General features: G+C 44.0%; 1 protein-coding gene across 2 annotated transcripts in view; it reads left to right on the top strand.

Annotated features, from left to right (window-relative positions):
• The window catches only part of DOCK1 (dedicator of cytokinesis 1), a 264,142-nt gene that overhangs the window by 60,744 nt on the left and 183,490 nt on the right, over positions 1 to 19,908 (top strand). For both annotated transcript variants that reach the window (XM_032117142.1, XM_032117143.1), the window contains exons 23-25: positions 1,159 to 1,267; positions 12,545 to 12,615; positions 14,127 to 14,233. In XM_032117142.1, coding sequence (XP_031973033.1) covers positions 1,159 to 1,267; positions 12,545 to 12,615; positions 14,127 to 14,233 — 287 coding nt within the window. The remainder of the gene's footprint in view (positions 1 to 1,158; positions 1,268 to 12,544; positions 12,616 to 14,126; positions 14,234 to 19,908) is intronic.

Raw genomic sequence — 19,908 nt, 5'->3', positions numbered from 1 at the left:
CCACTCCACCCCCTGCCATGGGCAGGGACGCCTTCCACTATCCCAGGCTGCTCCAAGCCCCAATGTCCAACCTGGCCTGGAAGCCCCATGGGATGTTTATAACTCCCCTGGTTAGATTTAATCTGGATTCCAGATCCCTTTTGATTTTGGTCAGGTTAAGTCTGAATAACCCTGGGGTAGTGAGTCCCACGTGCTGCCCAAGGAGGGGGAAGTTTTCAAGGATGATGTGGAGCCAGTGGTCGTCTCTCCTCATTTTCCAGTGAGGGTTGTGTCATCCTACACCTGAAGCAGGGCTGGTTCTGCATTTTAAAACCTTCAGAGAATTCCAGGAACACTCACTGAACCAGTGGCCCAAGTTCTTCACATTTGCTGTATTTTTGTTGCCCTGTGCAGTTCTAATCCCCTGAAAGCATCTGAGAGAGAGAGAAAGGGGGTCCTGGTGGGCAGCTCAGCCCTGAGGCATCTGCCTGAAGGCACAGGGACCTTGTTCCTGAAGCTGAGCTGGGGCTGAGTCATTCCTGTGTGTCAGCTGTGCTGACTCCATGGGAAACTGAGCCTGGAATTAGTGCTGAAGCACAGTTTAACCTCAGTGCTTCCTTCCCACAGAAAGCAAAAAGTATATTTTTAGCAAAAAAAGGGTCGATGGGCTTTTTCTTTTGTTCTTTCTTTCCTTCTTTCTGTCTTTCTTTCCCAGAGTTTAAGGTCACTCACCTTAGGCCACCGGTAGATTTTAATGATTGCTGGCAAGTTGTGTGGCTGCTTTCTGGCTTCATCAGCACAGAGCTGCCTGGCAAGGGTCCTGCCAGACATCTGCAGGGTGGAGAGGCTGTCCCAGGGCTGTGTGGGCACAGGGAATTGGGTCACTGCTTAGGGATTCACCAGGAGACTGAAACAGCAGTGCTGGATGTGGCATTTCACAGAGAAACCTTTACAATAAAAATCTCTGTTCCTGCTGGTCCAGCCTGGCCAGTCTGTCTTGTCTTGAGGTTTTTTTGTGAAAGAAAACTCTTGGTTTGGTGAAGAAACTTGTAGAAATTCTTGAAAAAGTGTTAAAACAACAAACAGGCATCTGTCATTTGATTGTTAAAAAAATCACCAGATTTAAAAATCCTGTATTTCCATTGAGGTTTGTGCTGATGAAACCTAATTCTTTTTCAGACTGTATGAAAACAAAGGAGAAGCAGACTTCAGGGAGTCTCTGCTGCAGCTCTTTAAGTCCATCAATGAGATGATGAGCAGCAACTCTGATCAGACTGTCATAGTGAAGGTTTGTGCTTTCCAGATCTGCACTTTGGCATCCTAAACTGCAGTAAGGCAGTCAGTGAAGTATTTGCTTGTGTTTGTGCTTAAAAGCTGGTTTTAAGCTGATTTTTCCCCAAACAAGGTTCATACTCGGTGTTTCTGCTGAAGGGCTTGTGACTGTATGAAGAACTTTCTTTGAACAAGTAAGTTTGTGGAATCCTAGAATAATTTAATTTGGAAAAGACATCTAAGATCGTCAAGTCCAACCCTTAATTGCTTCAAAACCCTGACTTTTATTTTAAAAAGAGAACTTAATTTGGGTTGACACTTGGCTTCTTTAACTTCCATAACCTGAATGTTAAGGTATTTTTAAGGCATTATATTTAAGATGCTGATGACAATGCAGAGCCTCCTATTTAAATGCACTTATTTATATCTGAGGCTGTTCAGGAACTTCAGTATAGGATCTTAAGGCAAAGCAGATACTTTAAAAGGAAAATCAGTGCTGAGTGAGACTGCAAACTCCACCTTTCATCCCTTACCCCTTTTCTTGTGTCCCTTTTAAAAACAGCATCTGCTTTTGGTGACATTGGCTCATGGAATTGGGAATGGGGTCTGTGCCCTCAAATGGTGCTGATATCAAAGAGCAAAAGCACTGAATTGTAGGACTGATGGATTTTAGTATCCGGAGGAGACTGGATACAAAAGTTAGTGGATCTTTTTCATCATGGAAAACTACAGAGACTGCCCTAAATGTGTGTCTGATAAGCTGCACCTTGAACTTCCTCTTGTGGTTGCCACTGGATGAAACCCCTGACCCAGCCCTGCTGAATCAGTTGGGAGATGATCAAGGGGCTGAGAATTGGGGTAGAATTTGGGGGCAGTTGGATTCCTCCTGCTCTGGTGATTGCAGAGATACAGTGGGAAATCCCTGTGCCAGTGGAAGAGGCGCCTGGAGAAGTCCAGCTGGAAAAGCCCTGAGTGAAAGCCCCCAGTCCTTTGTAGCTGAGCTCTGGGGCTCCTGATGCCATGCTGAGCACACAGCAAAAACAGATGGTGGGGATAAAGCAGCTGAGGTGGAATATTTTAGGCAGAGAAGCTGAGACTATAATCTGGTAACAAAATAGGGATATTACATGTTTTGAGAAAGCTGTGTTTTCATTTCATTGCCAAAGCATCTCTCCTGAATGGAAATGGGGAGTTGGAGTCCGTGGCTCAGGGTGTGCTCTCTGGGGTTTTACAGTAGGGTGTTTGCACATTACAGGAGTGGAATGTGAGATTTCTTTCCCTGAGACTCCTTTTGCAGGGCCTGCTTCAGGAAGGCAGATGAACATGAGCTTTTTTCCTTTAACAATTTGTAGCTTGGGGGAAAAAAACCCCAACAAACAAACCCTAAAAAGTGGATTTGGCTGTGTTCGCCTGAGATGCAGGAAGGAAAACTTCCTGGTAAGAGCTGGAGAGATCCCACTGCAGGGGTGGCTGTGCTGGTTCAGGTTCAGAACTCTGCAGGCTTGGGAGAGCACAGCTCCTGTCTGTGTTTGAAGGGCAGCAGATGAAGCCCTGAGGGATGAGCCACAGTGATGTTGAGTGTGCTTGAGGAGGCCTTTCAGGAGCCTTGACAACCTTCCATTCATTATTTATTGCTTTCATCTCCTCTGGACTCTAATTACTCAGCTCTTAGAACACATAATTGTTACTATTGGCTTTTTTCAGCCCGTGAAATTGCTTTTATGATGTTCAGGTATCTGAAGCTCTGCAGTGTGAGCACTTGGCAGAAGTGTGCGCTCTGTTACGGAGAACTATTGAATGGGTGGATAATTATGGGGTTTTTTTTGGGGAGGGTGAGTATGGATTCTGTGGATCCTGCCTGGCAGAGCTGCAGGAGTGCTGGGAGGTGGCAGTGACACCATGGGGGTGACATCAGAGGCCTCATTCAGCATCGCCAGCAGTGACTGAGTGGATGCCTCAGTCTGTGCTGGTGAAGAGGAGCATTGGATGGACCTCCCAGAGCTGGGGGGCTGAAACAGGAGCTGAAGGGTGGGCAGATGTGAGACACTGCTGTCAGGAAGAGTGAATTAATCCCTGCATGGTGCTCCACTTGGAGCTGGCACTTTGGGCAGGACACCTTAGAGTCACCAGTGGCAGCTCCCCAGAGCCATCAGCTCTATGAGCATGGCAGGGGAAGCAGCAGGGTGTTGGGGGTGAGCAGGGGTGGCAGGGCTGTCACAGAGCCCTAGAGCAGCCACTTCTTGCATGCTGGGTGTGGGGCTGGTTCCAAACCTCAGGAAGGGGTTAAAGGGGTGCAGAGGATTGGGAATGCTGCACCTGCCCGGCAGGTGAAACGGGGATTTCCTGTGCTCTGGGATTTTACAGGGGGCACTTGCTGACATCGTTAGGAGGGGAGTTTAAAGGAAGTAAAGGAATTTTTTATCTTTTCTGAAGTTTCTTGCTGCAGGGGGTTGTGGAGGCAGCCAGGGCGGCAGAGGGATGTGATGCCTTTTCCTGGTCTTAAAAATCAAGAGTTACACACGGTTAGAAGAGAAAAAGGGATTTTACCTTGGTATTTATTTTAAGGATCCTTAGGTGCACACATCCAGGTCGAATGCACCTAAATGCACACCACAATGCCCACCCCAAAAGACCTGGTGTAACATTAGAGGTGTTACTAATTAGCACATCTATCAAAGATTCCCCAGTGAGGGGCTCGAGTGAGCTCCCCTCCCCAAGGAGCCTTCTCCTGGATGGTTCTATCTTGGTTTATCCAGAATGTGTCCTGAAGAGGACCTTGGGGTCTGAGGCACACTGATCCCTGGCTATGAAGCTTCTAAAATGTTGAGTCTCTCAGCTTAACAAACAAGCCCAAGAATGCAGGCACAAAGCACTAAGAATACAGAAGTTGTAAAAAGGTATAACAGGGGTGTAAAAGAAAAGGCAAAAAATCTTCATGGCGTCAGATGGAGCTCAGGCCCAGGTATGTGCTGAAAGGATGGCTGGGTGCAGCCTCTGAGGGAGGCTGGGAGAGCCAGGAGGGGAAGGGAGCACAAAAACTGCAGCTGGCATCTCCCGTGGGCAGTGCTGGGGACCAGGATCTGGGCTGGGCACACCAGGAGTGGGGTACCTCAGAATGGGGTGATTCTGAAGGCATGGAGCTGCCCCGAGGCACCCCTCCCATGGAGCCAGGCTGGGAGAGCTGGGGGTGCTCACCTGGAGAGGAGAAGGCTCCAGGGAGACCTCAGAGCCCCTTGCAGGGCCTAAAGGGGCTCCAGGAGAGCTGGAGAGGGACTGGGGACAAGGCATGGAGGGACAGGACACAGGGAATGGCTTTAAGCTGGAAGTGGGGAGATTTAGGTGGGATATTGGGCAGGAATTGTTCCCTGGGAGCATGGTGAGGAGCTGGGATAGAATTCCCAGAGAAGCTGTGGCTGTGGCAGTGTCCAAGGCCAGGCTGGACATTGGGGCTTGGAGCAGCCTGGGACAGTGGGAGGTGTCCCTGCCCATGGCAGGGGTGGAATGAGATGATCTTTGAGTCCCTTCCAACCCAAGCCAGTCTGGAACTCCTGTGCTGTTGGATGCTTTGCTGAAGTTTTGTAGAAAGCCAGTGGTTTTAATGAGATAAGTCCCCAGGTCCTGTGCTGTGCAGGAAGATCAGCAGATCTTGCTGTGGCAGTTTTAGGCGTTTTTTCACTGATTTTTATATCTTTTGGGGAAGCGAAATGATTCTAGACAAAATAACTCTGTTTGGAGAGAGAGAAGTTGCAAAGACCTACACAGAAAATTAAGGTGCTTCACATTAAATGAGGCAGATGCTTCTTTCCTACATCCCAAGGTTTCCATTTCTCCTTGCAGAAACCAGAATCTTTCTTGAGTGAGAATCTTTATCACCATGGAGCAGAACTGCCACTGGAAATTTTCTGAGATGTTCCCAACTTTTTGGGCTGGATGTACTGGATTTTTCCCCCTGTCTGTTGGGAGAGTGGCCTTCAAGCTGACATGGAATGAATGACTGCAGTCTTGTGTTCTTAGCAAGAATTCCTCTTTATCTATTCAAATATTTATGTCCTTGTGGAAGCTGATGAGCTGTTGTTGACTGTAGGTCTTCAGTTATTTCATATTTTGCATTTAAATTGCTTCTTTTTTTTTTTTTTTTAATTTGAATTTTTCAATGCTTTGGGTTCACGTGGGGGGGGAAAAAAAGTTTCCTCAAAAGAAAACTCTCTGACGTGTACAAGAATTTAAGGTTGTAGAGCACAAAAAGAGGCTTGGAATTTGTACCTCTTTTAGGATTATGGATAGTCACAAATTCTTGGGTAGGGGAGAACTTATCGGGTTTATATATATATAATATTATTGAAAGGTTATTTTTAGTTTGTCTGGTATTACTTCAGCTATGGATCTTTGCAATAAATAGGTAAAATTCCATATGATCTTGGAATATGGTTTGAGCAGAGCTTTACTAGGACTTAAACCTCTTATAGCACTTTACTGGCACTTAAATCTCCTGTTTCTTTTGCCTTTTCTCTACTCAGATGTGTTGGAGTTAACAAGAATGACTAAAAGCCAGGCTGCTAAAAGGCAGCTGTGATCAGTCCTGTAGGTTTGAATTTGGGAAGGTGAACTGGTAAAAATTAGTGTTCAAAACAGCACAGAAGCTGGGGTATTTTTAGTTAGCTAAATAAAATGGTTATGGTTTTTTTGGTGTCACTGTTACCTGCAGTGGAGACAGACATTTCAGGGCTGCCTTTTCCACTTGTTTGTTTAAGGTGTGGGGTTGTCCAAGCTGGAGAGGGAAATCCAAGCAGTGATTTGAGCTGGCAGATGTTGTGGTTGTTCTCTCACTGACAAAAATTCTCCTTGCTCGATGAGTGGCAGTGGGCTGCAGCAATGGCTTGGGAAGGGGGGATTCCAGTTTGTTTTCCAAGCATCAGTCTGACTTCAAGAGTGAAACCTGATTCAGTAAGGTGAGCAGCATTTGGGGTGTGCATGCATTTTTAATGGTTACAAGTGTGCTGAGCCTTCCTGGGTTTATTCCTGTTTTCTGCTAATTGGTGCATGATAATTATTTCCTTAACCTTCTCCTGCTGAAGCATGAGCTCAGCTGGAGCCTGAGAGTGATGTTTCCAGTTTGGAGAAAAATGGAGCTATTCCTCAGTCAGGTATTCCTGCATCCCTTGGGAAGCAGAGAAGCTTCTCCTGCAGTGGAGGAGAGAACTGGACTCTTGTCAGCAGGGCCCCTCTGATACTTGCTGTTCTGATTTTTGTTCAGGATGACTGGGAAGAGACAATCTGGGAGCTTTACATGATCTGAATTAAGGAGGTGTGAGCACTTTGTATAAAATCATCCTGGGTGTGGCCACAGAGAGCTGGGGTGGAAGATGAGACCATTTCTTAATGTGAATTTTCCTGTGCCTGTGGGTTCTTAATAATCCTGGTCACTTCTAATGCATTTCTCGGTGTCCACTCTGTGCTTTAATATTCAGCATTTTTTGCTAAAGCCACAGAAAAGTATTTAAGTGAAGGCAGGGAAATACATGACAAGGTGCCTGAGAAGAAAACAAGACTGTGTTAATCTGCAGGGCTTTTCCAACAAGTGGAGTACTTAAAAACCATCACTTAAAACCAGCTGAGTAACAAAATGCAACTGTGGAGTGAGGTTTTTGGGTCTCTTAGAATCCATGTGGGAAATACCTGCAGAAGATACTCATTTGTGATTGTGCTTTGGGCTGTTTAACACTGAATTTAGTGCCAGTGCAAATAGAATTTTGCACCAGTGCAAAGGTGCTGCTTTGCAACTGGGATAAAAAGTTCTTTAGTTTGTGGAGAGAATAACTGCTCTAGGCTGGGGCAAACCTGAAATAGAGTTTAGGAGTTCCTGGATGTTTTTTATCTGGCTGCTGATTGGGCTTAATTAGGTTTGGATGAGTTTAATGGAATAGCACCTGAGATAATGCTTGGGTACAAGGGAGGTGCTTTGTGTTGAATGACACAAAAGATGAAAATTAACATTAAAATAATGTTCAAATGGAGTGGGGTTAAACAAATTTATTGCTTTGTCAAACAAAGGAGTTCAGAAGAATATCCTGTATTTGGCTCTGAATTTTTGTGCTTAATTTGGAGACCAGGCGTGCTGATGGAAACAAATGGCTTTGGAAAATGACAGTTTTAAATTAAGGGTTTTTTTGCTTTTATGGACTACAAAGAGCTGAACTTAAACCCCAGAAAAAAGCTGCGGTGTTCTGCTCAGAGTACATTTTGTTTAATACTTTGCAAATGTCATTTGGTCAATCTAATGGCAGCCTTAAGTTAGTTTTTCTTTTAAACAGCTACTGCAAAGAAGCTTTTGTGACTTCTTTTTGCTATTCCATTTATAAACCCAAGAATGGGATAATTTTCCATTGTTGCAAGATTCCTTTGCTGTCCTGCTTTCTTTTCACTCACCAGTGACTACTGTAATTATCACAGAGGTAATTTCATTTTTGTATTAATTAAGAGAAGCAAACAAAAGCAAATGAGTAAAACCCATTTTTCTGTTATCCCACATGATAGCAGAAATACTTTAAGGTACTTAGCAAGGTTGCCCTGTCTTATTTTAATGTGCTTTTATTTGCCTGATGACACAAAGAAAAGGCTTTTACTTGTCCTCTCATTCCTTTTGTGAAGAAATTAAAAACTCCAGAAATTTCCTTGCAAAGCAGCTGCTCCTGGCAGTTTTAGCAGTTGGGACTCTTTCTGTCCCAATAAATAAATGAAGCTTACTCTTAGTTAAATATTCAAGTGTCAATGTGAAGTTTTTTTGCGGTTTGAGGCTTTCCCACCCAGAAAAAAGACCTGCAGAAAAAATCCCTTTCCAGAATCAAGATAAATAATGCACATTAACTTTTAGTCATAGAAACTCCTTGAACTTTTAGATCTGGGCAGTGTGCTAATTTCCTCTTGGCAGATCCCATTCTTTACCCATTTCTGTCTCATTAAACCTGTCTGGAAACGAACTATCAGTGAGAAAAGAGCAGATTGGGCAGTGCAGGGGACTCTTCATTGATGTTCAGAGGGGCCACTGTTGGGAATAACAATTCCATTGCTCCTGATCTTACTTATTCTGCCTTTTTTTACCACATGTGAAGGGTTTTTTTTCTCTCAAATGATCTTCTGATACCAACACTGAGTTTGTTCCTTCAACAGGAACGTGATTTGGCTGCTAGCTGTGGAGAAGTTTAGGAGAACATGATTAGCTGTTAAGTTAGTTGATGTTCAGAGGGGCCACTGTTGGGAATAACAATTCCATTGCTCCTGATCTTACTTATTCTGCCTTTTTTTACCACGTGTGAAGGGGTTTTTTTCTCTCAGATGATCTTCTGATACCAACACTGAGTTTATTCCTTCAACAGGAACATGATTTGGCTGCTAGCTGTGGAGAAGTTTAGGAGAACACAATTAGCTGTGAAGTCGTTAGAAGCCCATCAATGAATTTATCTTAAAGGTTGCAAAGGGTCCTGCTCCAGACAGAGAGCTGGTTGGGATGATTTAGGGAATAAGTTCCAATTAGTCTGTGGAAGGATAAATCCTGGGAATTGCCGTCCCCTGCACTGGCTGTGCAGAGAGCTGTGGCCATCAATTACTGCTTAATTTATTCCATTTAAAGCAAAGCTTTGACTTTTCTGGCCCTGATTCTTTTCACTTAGTGACTTGTATTTCTTGGCCCAGTTAATTGCCTTTTCCACAGTTGGGGAAGGGTATCCTTGAGGCACTGAGTGGTTCCATGGCTTGTCTTGGCAGCTGCTGCGTGGAGGGAGTGGCAGCTTGTGGTTCTTCCCATGCTTTCTGTGGAATAATTCCTTTTACACACAGATACGGTGTTCACGAAGGGGAAATTAATGTGGATTTGTGTGGTTGGGATGTGGAGGATGAGCCACAGCATTGGGAGTGCTCTGAGTTGGCTGCAGGCTGCCATGGCCTTGCTGATGTCATGCTGAGCCATGTGAATCACAGCCTGGGCAAAAAAATGAAATCCCAATAACACCCACAGCCAGCAGAACAGTGCGTGTACAGGGCCATTCAGCTCAGGGAGAATATATCCATTATTCCTGCCACACACGCCCTCATTGCTGCTTTCATCCCTTTTCATCCTTCCCCTTTGCTGCTTTATTTGTGTGCTTTGTAGTGCTGGAAATGACTGATTTTGTAACTTGATAAGGGTGGGAATAATTCGTCACTCGTTCTGCACAAAGAGAGAAGTCCCTTTGGGCAGTAGAATTTTTATTGCAGCCCAGCTTGAAACTGTGTGTAATTATTGAGTGCGTGTGTGAGACTGATCTTCCCAGCTTTGGGTGTGCTTCTCGTGTGATCACAGGGAAATTACTGCAAAAAACTGTGGGATTAAACATTAAGGTTCCTCACTACTGTGTTTTTTAATTCTGGCTGGAATTTTCAAGTGTTTAAGGCATCCCTGTGTAACCATGGAATTACGATTTTTGGCTTAGTTTGCAGTGTGCTTCTTGTGGAAATGAGGAATTGGAGCCTTTGTCCAGTGCTGATCAGAAATGAAAAGTAAATTAATTTAATTTCTTTAAATGGAAGAAAAAAAACCAACCAACCAAAACAACCCAAACCAGATGCTTTTTTTTTTTTTCCCCCTGATGTTGTATGAAAAGACAAGAGCTGTTTTTTTTGTCTGCTGAATTTCATATTCCTCATTTATGCATTGCAGTATCCTGGGAATTACCAGCATTGCAATGGAGCTACTGCTCACAGAAAATCTATTTCAGCTGCAGCTTTAACACAGTAAGATCTACTGTGAGAGCTGCTCTTTTACATGATTTAATACCAATAAAAATTTATTTTAGTAGCCCTTTTGTTTCGACAGATACAGATTTAATCATGGAGCTGCAGAGCTTCATTCTCTGATCGTCTTGTCACATAATCGAGCCAGCTGAGGTGGGAAATTGGGAAATATACTTCCACAATCTTCTTTAAATCTCCAGAATTAAACTTTAATTGGTTTGTCCATAAAGTAGACCCTCAGTTGCTGCTAATTGTTGCAGCTACAAGCTGTAAATGGCTGTTGTAAATAGTTTCACCCCACAGTAGTTCATGGAAGCCCTTCAAGTGTTAATTTTTACGCTCCTGCTGGGGCACGGTGAGAAATTTTAATTCAAGATATAAAATGCAAGCTCTCTTTTAAGATGTTACTAAACATTTATGGCTCCATGCATGTGAATGATCAGCAACTAAAGCCCTGTTGCTGACTGTGGTTCCTGACTGGTCATTAGAGCCCACTTGGAATGGCTCCGTTTGCATAATCCCAGAGTCCCCAGCTCAGGAGACCTCTAAGCAGATCTGGGAGTGTTTGATGATCACCTTGACAGCTTCAGTGGATGCGAATGTGTCATAGGTTAGCCACGTTGGACGCCACTAAATTTGTTCTGGTTTGGCCAAATTTAGAAAGACATCCTCTGAGAGAAGGCACAACCACCCCTCCCCCACCAGGTTCGGGGAAAAAATAAATTTTCCTCGAAGGAAAGTGAAGAAGATAAAACTATTTATTTAACAAACACATGGGAAAAGGAAAATAATGCTAAATAATAAAATGTTTCGCTGTGGAGAAAAAACCTGGGAAAGTGTCAGAGTCCTCCCTTTGGTCTCCTCGGAGCTGGGGCTTGGCCCAGGGCCAGGCCCTCTGTGCTCAGTGGAAAGTCCTCCCGATGTGCTCTGATATTGAAGCAGTCCAGTAGAAAAGATAGAAAATCCAAAATTCCAGGGAAGGAAAAATTCAACTCTCAGTCTCTCTCCGGAGAAAAAACAGCTGAACCACTGGCCAAAAAATCTGTCCTGGGCGCGGCAAGCCGGGTGTTTCCTCGCTCCCCTGCCGCAGCTGGGAAACCGATTGCTATCTGTGTGTGACCTTGAACAAGCTGCAAACTGCTTTGCAAAAGTTCTGCTCAGTTTCTCCTTCCCCCTCTCAGGCTCAGTTTAGAGGCATAGAAAGGCACAGGAATTAATTTCTGGGCATAGGCAGCGATATGGGATCCACATCATAAGGTCCCCCCAAGACATTATGAAAACTGGGTGCTCTGAGATTTGCATCTAGCCCATGGACAGGTCGAGGGGTCCCTTTGCAGAGGAGCCTTGGTGGCTGCTTGAAGTTCTCCTTGGGTGTCATCAAACCAGTGAGTTGTTGCTTTGAAGAGCTGTGGGGTTGGGTTTGAAATGACAGGGGTTGTGGCAGGAAAGGGGAGTTCTTGGAAGAGAAAGGAGTGGGTTTGTGATTACTCCTCAAGACTGTTCTCCTGGGGCTCTCCTACCTGTAGGAACCACTGGGGGTGGAAATTGTCCGGTCTGGGGGAATGTAAACTACAGTCACTGCTCACATCACAGACTGACAGAGGGGTTTGGGTTGGAAAGACCTTAAAATTCATCCAGTCCCACCCTGCCATGGGCAGGGACACCTTCCTCTAGCCCAGGCTGCTCCCAGCCCTGGTCCAGCCTGGCCTTGGGCACTGCCAGGGATCCAGGGGCAGCCCCAGCTGCTCTGGGGATTCTATCCCAGCTCCTCCCCACCCTCCCAGGGAGCAATTCCTTCCCAATCTCCCATCCAACCCTGCCTCTCTTCAGGCAAAATTACATCTGTAATCAAACCATTGGATGTAATCAATAAAACACAAAGTTAAGGGAGGCAAGTCTGGCTGTTCTGGTTTATGTTCTAATTACTTGGAATTTTTTCCTCCTCTGGTGCTCAGCACACGTGACTTTTTCCTAAGAAAAAGATAAAATGAGTAAAAATTCCTACAAACAGTTAAAATATTAAACACCTGTTCGTATCTTCCAAGCTCTTTCATGTGCTGTGCAGTGGCAGCTGCAAGTTCAAGGGGAATTTGGAAGAGCCACGGTTTCACGAGTGCCTACCAAGGATTTACTGCAGGGAAAAAATGATAATTAGGCCTTTTTGTTGAATTTTTAAGTAGTGGCGTGAAAATTAAACCCAAACAACTACAGCATGGCTGAGGAGGAGGATGGGAAAGTGCTCGACAGAAGATGGGGATGAAGGGATTAGAGGAACCAAAAGGTTTCTATAAAGGTTGGAAGGAGCTTATAAATCTCTAATTTTGGTGTAGGTTTTCCCCAGTTTATGAACATTTGATGCCTCTGTCTTCTTTTAAATCAGTTTAAAAGTTTAATTTTTGCTGAATTTCAGCTCAGGTGTCACAGAAAATGGTGAAACCAAAGCCTGATTCTCTTCTTGCAGTCTTTGCATCACCTTTAAATGCATTAATTTTGCTCTTATTTGAGTTTTTTTTTGTTTTTATTTTAGGGGGCAGCACTTAAATATTTGCCAGCAATTGTCAATGATGTGAAATTAGTGTTTGATCCGAAGGAACTCAGGTGAGTAGAGTTAATTAAGTGTGGAGTGTTAATTTTATATAAATCTTTACATAAAAATCTGTAAAAAGATAAAGAGAAAAAAGAGAAAGATGTATAAAATATATAAAATATAAAAATTAAAAGACATAAAAAGATGAAAAATATAAAATATATACTGATGATACAGTGAAATATGGATCACCTGAGAAATTTCATCCCTTTGCTCTTATTACATTTCTTTGGTCCCTTGCAGATATTTTAAGGGTTACACAAAGGGCCTGGGTTTTTTTTTTTTTTGAAATAACATGTGTACAAACTTTGCAGTACAAATGATGCAGCAAGAATTATCATAAATCAGGCAACTGCCATCAAAACTCTTCAGCTGGACCTTGATGCTTCACTCTTTCAAGTATAAATTTGATGTAAATAATGAAATAATAAATAATTCAGTGAGCCCTGTTGCTGGATCAATGTCTCAGTAGCTCATAAACACTGCAGTGTTGTTAGTAAATAAAAAGGATAGTAATAAGATGATGTTTAAGGAAAAAAAAAGCAATAGAGGAACCAAATAAAAACTGGTATTTCAGGAGAATTTTTTACTTGGAGAAAAATATAATTTAATTTTTCATGGTGCTGTTACAAATTGGAAAAAAAAATTTAAATCGAGTTTTTCTGCACAAACCCTTCTAAATTTTGTCTAGTTTTATTTCTATGGTCTTGATATGTCAGAAGGTGGAAAAGGGAGGTAAAGTAGAGAGAAAATAAATAAATACAATCTTAGTCTAACGTTCCAGTGGCCTGAGGAACCTGCATTTACCTTCTGCTTGTCTGGACTGTGAAGTGTTTTGCATCTGCACTTCTCTGGACTTAGTTTTTAGAGTTTCTGGACTAAATAATAATTTTGATATGTGACAGCAGAATTACTGAGGAAAGAGAAATGAAAATGCAGGACTTGGCCTGTTTTACCCCCAATATTACATTATTTCTCTACCACTACAAATTGCAATTAAATATTGGGAGTACTGAATTGAGGTTGCCTTATAATTAGCAGTGAAGTCTCAATAGGAAAAGCAAAGAACTCAAGATTTTAGGTAGGGATGCAAAATTATTGAAAAGTCTTTTCAGTATTATCCTCATCCTGAAATGTCTGTTTCTGGGTTTTTTAATTATTAATTTTTTTGTTGGTAGCTTACAGTGTTAATTATCACTTTATTTTTGGCATCCGTAAACATAAATGTGCTGATAGAAGTGAAGCACAGAGAAGGAAGATTTGAAACCTAAAACCTTAAATGAAACACAGAAGAAGAGTCTAAAACTGAGATAAAAAGGAGGGGACAAAAGAAATGACATCAAAAACTGAACAAATTTGTTCAAAACTATTCACGATTCTCTGATTTTCTTTTTTTATGTCTCAAACAAATGCAGTCTGCTCATCCAAAAGCATGAAGTTGTGTGTGTGGTTCTTTATTCCTGGATGTTTTTCCATGGTTGGGGGGGGATTTAATGGATTTTTCCTTTCCCTGTGTGTGCAGCAAGCTCTTCACCGAGTTCATCCTGAACGTGCCCGTGAGCAGACTGACCATCCAGAAGCTCTACTGCCTCATCGAGATCGTGCACAGCGACCTCTTCACCCAGCACGGTGAGCAGGCAGCATTCCAGCCCTTTATTCCCTGTGCCAGCCCTCTGCCTTGGCCTTCCTGCCATCCCAGGGGAGCCTGGGACACGTTAAGGGCTCTCTGTTGGAAGGACAAGATTTAAAATCCAAATCCGAGACTGGTTTGGGTGGGAAGGGACCTTAAAGCCCATCCAGTGCTACCCCAGCTTGGGGGACACCTTCCACTGTCCCAGGCTGCTCCAATGCCTGACACAGATCGGTGCCATAAATCAAACCTCTCCTGATGGGAGGGAGTTTTTAAAGTCTTTGTCAGGAGTTGCTTCGAGAGGCAAACGGAGACTTTCAGCTTTCACTGCTGCTAGATAGTTGTTTATTGAGTCTTACCAGAGAAACAGAGTCACTAGCATGACCCAGACACAGCACAGAGCAGAGAATGCAGGAGAAAGCCCCATTATCAAGATTTACACGGCCTTTTAAAGGTAATTTAACCAATGGTTACTAAAATATACATTATTTTCACTTTCCTACCAATTATTCAGTAACACGGCCAGGAACTGAGAAATTTTTTGTCCAATCATCCCAAATTACTTTTACTGCAGAATGTGGGTAGTAGAAGAAGAAGGAGGTTTGGAGAACAACAGCAATCCTCCATTTTGATGTTTTTTGCTCTTATCTATTTACTACAAAGAAGCCCAAAACCTCTAAATTTTCCCCCTGTGACAATCTTACACAGTAGTCTATCACCTAATTCACACCATTGTATTTTCTAGTTCTTGTCTGATCGTTGGTAATTTTTTCCAAGGTTGGAGGCTAAAACAGTGTTGTTCAGGGGGGTACAAACCCTTCAAAACAGGCAGAGAAATATTCTCAGCACTCTGGGTTCCTACAAATCCCCATCCAACCTTGCCTTGGACACAAGGAAATCCTAACTGACACTGCAGGTCACAAGTTTTTGCCTTCACTTTTTTACCATTTGTAATTTGGTATTTTAAAGGGGCACAAAGCAGCCACGTTATTGGCCTCTGTTGTAGCTTTGTGTCAGGGTTTATCAAAAATCATTAATTCAGCTTTTGTGCTCAGTGAACTCGTGGGGGAGGAATGGAGGTTTTTGATGTCCTTCCTGCCTTGAAGCTGTTCCCTGGCTGAAGGAAAGCAGCACAGGAGCCTTTCCGAGTGTGCTGTTCATCCATGCCTTATTATTTTCTCCTTTTCCATTAGTGGGCCACTGGAAGATAAGTTCAAGCACTCATCCTGCTGATTTCCTGCTTTGAGGTGAAACACTTGATTCCTTTTCAGGCTGGCTGTAGGTTAAACTGACCCAAACAAAGTGTGTGTATGCTGTCAGGGAAGGTAATGAGGGAGCAAATAGGCCCTGGTTCAGTGAGAAAGGAGACTTGAAAGGATTCTTCTCTCTGATCACAAAAGCCAGGACCGCTGAGTGCTGGGAAAACAAATTTTTCTGGTTCCAATTTAAAAAAAATCTCGGTGGATTGGCACTGTGGTGGTTTTATACCACTCTTAGAATCTCTGAAAAGCCAAGTTTACCGGCTGTGTCACCATGGGCTTTCTGCCTTAGAAATTTGGTAGAAACAGCAAGTCCAGACTTCCTCCTCCCCTTTTGAGATGATTTGAAATTACTCAGCCCTTAAGTGTTGCATTTTCAAGAAGAAAAAGGAGGAATGCAGGTGGAGTTGCTGGTGTTTGTTGGGACCTGGGTGAAATGGTGTCCCCAAGAATATTTTCATGTTTCCTGGCTAGAGCTGTGCGTCAGTGTTACTCATTTGCTTCATTCATTCTCAGCTCACTGTGTAATAATTTTCCCTTCTCCTGGCTGCTCTCAGGTTGCCAGGACTTTGCGGCAGAAGTCAGTAATATCAGGCATCATCCTTTACTCTCTTGAGGAGGAAGAAATGGAGATAAGTCAGATAAAACAAGGAATTATGAGTGTAAAACACTCCTGAGAAAGGCTACAGGGGCACAGCGTGCATTTACCATATTGATCTTTGCCTTCCCTTATTGAAGCAGTTTCATTTTCAGAGGAGGAGGTAGGAATTGTGTGTGGCTGCTTTGTTTTTGAAACCTCACGCTCAAACTCAGCCCTTCAGGGTGCAGGGAATGGTGTGGGCCAACATTATTGAGCTCCCGAGAAATTTAAACGGATCTGTTTTAGTGGGAGGGTGATTAATCAGGACTCAGGCTGGGTTTGCTGACAGAACAGAGCTGCTTAATGGCTCTTGGATCTTATCAGGAGGCTCCTAACCAGGGTTTTCCTGTCACTGCCTGTTAGGAATGTCTTAAATCCAGCAGGCTTTGGTGGGGTTGGGATGGGGATTCCAGGCACGTGCGCTGACCCAAACCACTGTGGGATTCCCGTGGATGTCTGGGGGGGGTTTGATGTGCCAATAAATAAAGTGTGGCCTTAAAAGCTTCTCTTGCCACTGGTATCACAGAACCCCAGACTGGTTTGGGTTGGGAGGGACTTCAAATCCCACCCACTCCCACCCCTGCCATGGGCAGGGACACCTCCCACTGTGCCAGGCTGCTCCCAGCCCCAATGTCCAGCCTGGCCTTGGGCACTGCCAGGGATCCAGGGGCAGCCCCAGCTGCTCTGGGCACCCTGTGCCAGGGCCTGCCCACCCTCCCAGGGAACAATTCCTTCCCAATATCCCATCTAAATCTCCCCACTTTCAGCTTAAAGTCATTCCCCCTTGTTCTGTCCCTCCATGCCTTGTCCCCAGTCCCTCTCCAGCTCTCCTGGAGCCCCTTTAGGCCCTGCAAGGGGCTCTGAGCTCTCCCTGGAGCTTCTCCTCTCCAGGTGAGCACCCCCAGCTCTCCCAGCTGTTCCTCATAGGAAAGGGGCTCCCATCCCTCTGATCTTCTCACCATAATTTTTCATCATGATCATTCTCTGAAGTTTGTGTCTGAAGCCCCAGTAGTGCTGGGAAACCTTTCATAAACGCTCCAATTCACTCAAAAACAAATCAAGCTCCTATCCACAGCCTTTTTAAAATCTAGATTTTTCTCCCTCTTGCTCTGTGGGTAGGAGTTCATTACTAAAAGGTGGTTCCCTGCCCTTCCTGCTTCTCACTGATTCAGGAATTTGAAACTGATAGGGAATACTTCCATATAAGCTGTCAACTAATCCTGGATCCTGTTGCACAAATGAGATTTTCTTTTCTAAAAGCAGTATGAACTACAGGATTGTGGACTTGGGGAAGGCTGGCAAATGCACAGAAAATTTCATCAGCCTGTTTCTGGTGGAGAAAAAGGCTCTAATTCTGTGCTTTGAGAGGTCGAGGAAGATGTGTTTGTATCTCCAGAGGAATTAAAATTCAAAATACATGAATTTGTGAAGCTTGAAGGATGAGGGGGTGTGTGTGTGAAGCAGTTTGTTAAAGCATTTTGCTTTAGTGATGTTGTTGAGTGATGGATGATTCCACGTGAAATCTGGAGAGTTTGAGACCTTGGATCAGAATGGACTCTGGTGGTGGGGTTTGTGTATCTTTAAAAAAAAAAAAAAAGTAAAATATAGTTTTAAAATTTATTTTACTCATTTTTATAAACACAACATAAATATGAATATGTAGTAATTAGATAAATGTTTCCATTTAGAAGTAAATACATATCTAAATAAATAACAATTATCCCTACCACAATATAATAACATAATACATGTAATGTTACATATAATCTTCACTCCACCAATTAAAAATTAAGCGAAAAGGCATAAATACAATTTTTTCCTGAGTTGTGGAGCAGTTTAATAATAATTTAGTGCATATTTTCAGTACTCGTGGCGGGGAGTTAAAGGAAGTGTCCTGTCCTTGCAGATGTCAAGGTTTTGGTTTATGTAAACAGTGATTTGTCTGATTTGTTTTGTCCTGTGGAGTTGTTTGGATTTACTGTTGCTGTGTTTTCCAAATGACTTCCAGCTGATTGCTAACTGAGCTGTGGAGCTGCTGTGGTCTGAAAGAGAAAATCCAGGGATTTTTCTGTGAGGAATTTGAGTCTATTGAATATTAATAGACAACATCCAGCATTTATAAGAGTTCTTATTGTTCAATTATGACTCAACTCACGAGCTGTGTAGTGGAAACAAAGTTGCTGAGCAAAGGTTAAACTTTTTTGGCCACGTGAATGAAATGAACCCTAAAATAAATGGATTTGTCAGTGTCCCAACAAACAGAATGTTTTTATTGACACAAATTTATGGTGTGAATTCACCTTCAGCAGAGTTCCTGTGCCTGTTCATTGAAGGCTTTCCTTGGGTGCTGCTGATTGATAATTCCTGCTGAGCATCCTTTGATACAGATGAGTATTTGATTGTCTGTGGCATTAAATCACCACAGGCTGGACTTTGCTCTAGAACAGATATGGAATTATCATTGTGATCATTGTGCATCAGATCCTGAGCTGGCTTGTGGGCAGGAGCCAGTGTTCTGGACCATCAAGGTTCCCCACTGATCAGGGCTGGGAGGTGTTTGTGGCAGGCAGGGTGAGGAGGGTTCACCTTTCCTCCTCAGCGCTTCCTGGTAATCAGCACCCAGTTGGTCAGCTCAGTGTTTTCCAAAATAGTTCATAGCAAAGATGCACTGAACATCTCATCTCCTTGTGGAGGATGTCACCACAGCACTGGATTGGCTGAAATATCACAGAGTCATGGAATGGTTTGGGTTGGAAGGGACCCTAAAGCCCACCCAGTGCCACCCCTGCCACGGGCAGGGACACCTTCCACTGTCCCAGGCTGCTCCCAGCCCCAATGTCCAGCCTGGCCTTGGGCACTGCCAGGGATCCAGGGGCAGCCCCAGCTGCTCTGGGCACCCTGTGCCAGGGCCTGCCCACCCTCCCAGGGAACAATTCCTGCCCAATATCCCATCTAAATCTCCCCACTTTCAGCTTAAAGCCGTTCCCTGTGTCCTTCACTCAATAGTCTCTCCTGTCAGGGAGCTGTGCAGAGCCAGAACGTCCCCCTGAGCCCCCTTTTCTCCAGGCTGAGTCCCCCCAGCTCCCTCAGCTGCTCCTCATTGCCCTTGGGATGATTTTTTGGAGTGCCCAGCCCATTTTGTTCCCCCCCCCTATGTTTATCACCAGCCCCAGGTGCTCCCAGGTGGATGCTGAGGAGCTGTCAGCTCCACCCCAGGGGACCAGAGTGTTCTGTGCTGGTTGTGTAATTCCAAACTAAGCATTGTGACAAATCAATTAGTTTTCCCTTTCTCAGAAATGCAGCTTGACTGCCTCCCCCATTGATCAGAGCAGCTCCAGACAGTGGAGCTCTGAGGTGACTCAGATACTAAATTGATCTTTGCCTCCTCCCTACCAGTGGGGCTTAGCAGGGCTGTGAGGCATTCTCAAACCTTTAATCAGGGGCCTTTTAAGTTATTAAAGACTGATTGACCTCTTGGGTTTTGCCAGGACAAGTTCTGTGCCTTTCCTGGAGAGCTCAGCAGCTGGGCCTTGGGGTTCTTCCCCTCCCCTGCATTTGGGGACAGTTCACATTACAGGACCCCTGTGCCCTGTGGGGTTTTGCTTAATCTGCTCTTTCCTTTCCATATTAGCCCAAAATTCAGGGAGCAACAGATCCTGGAGTTGCACAAATGCAGAGGCACAAGGCTGTGATCGCAGAGGCACAAGGCTGTGATCACAGAGCATCTCTGGGGCAAATCTGCTGAACCAGGCTGGTCATTGGGCTGGCATTTATA

This window comes from Corvus moneduloides, chromosome 8 (assembly GCF_009650955.1).
Source record: "Corvus moneduloides isolate bCorMon1 chromosome 8, bCorMon1.pri, whole genome shotgun sequence".
Classification (NCBI taxonomy): domain Eukaryota; kingdom Metazoa; phylum Chordata; class Aves; order Passeriformes; family Corvidae; genus Corvus; species Corvus moneduloides.
The sequence above is the reverse complement of the archived record's forward strand: the minus strand, read 5'-3'. Positions and strand labels throughout refer to the sequence as shown.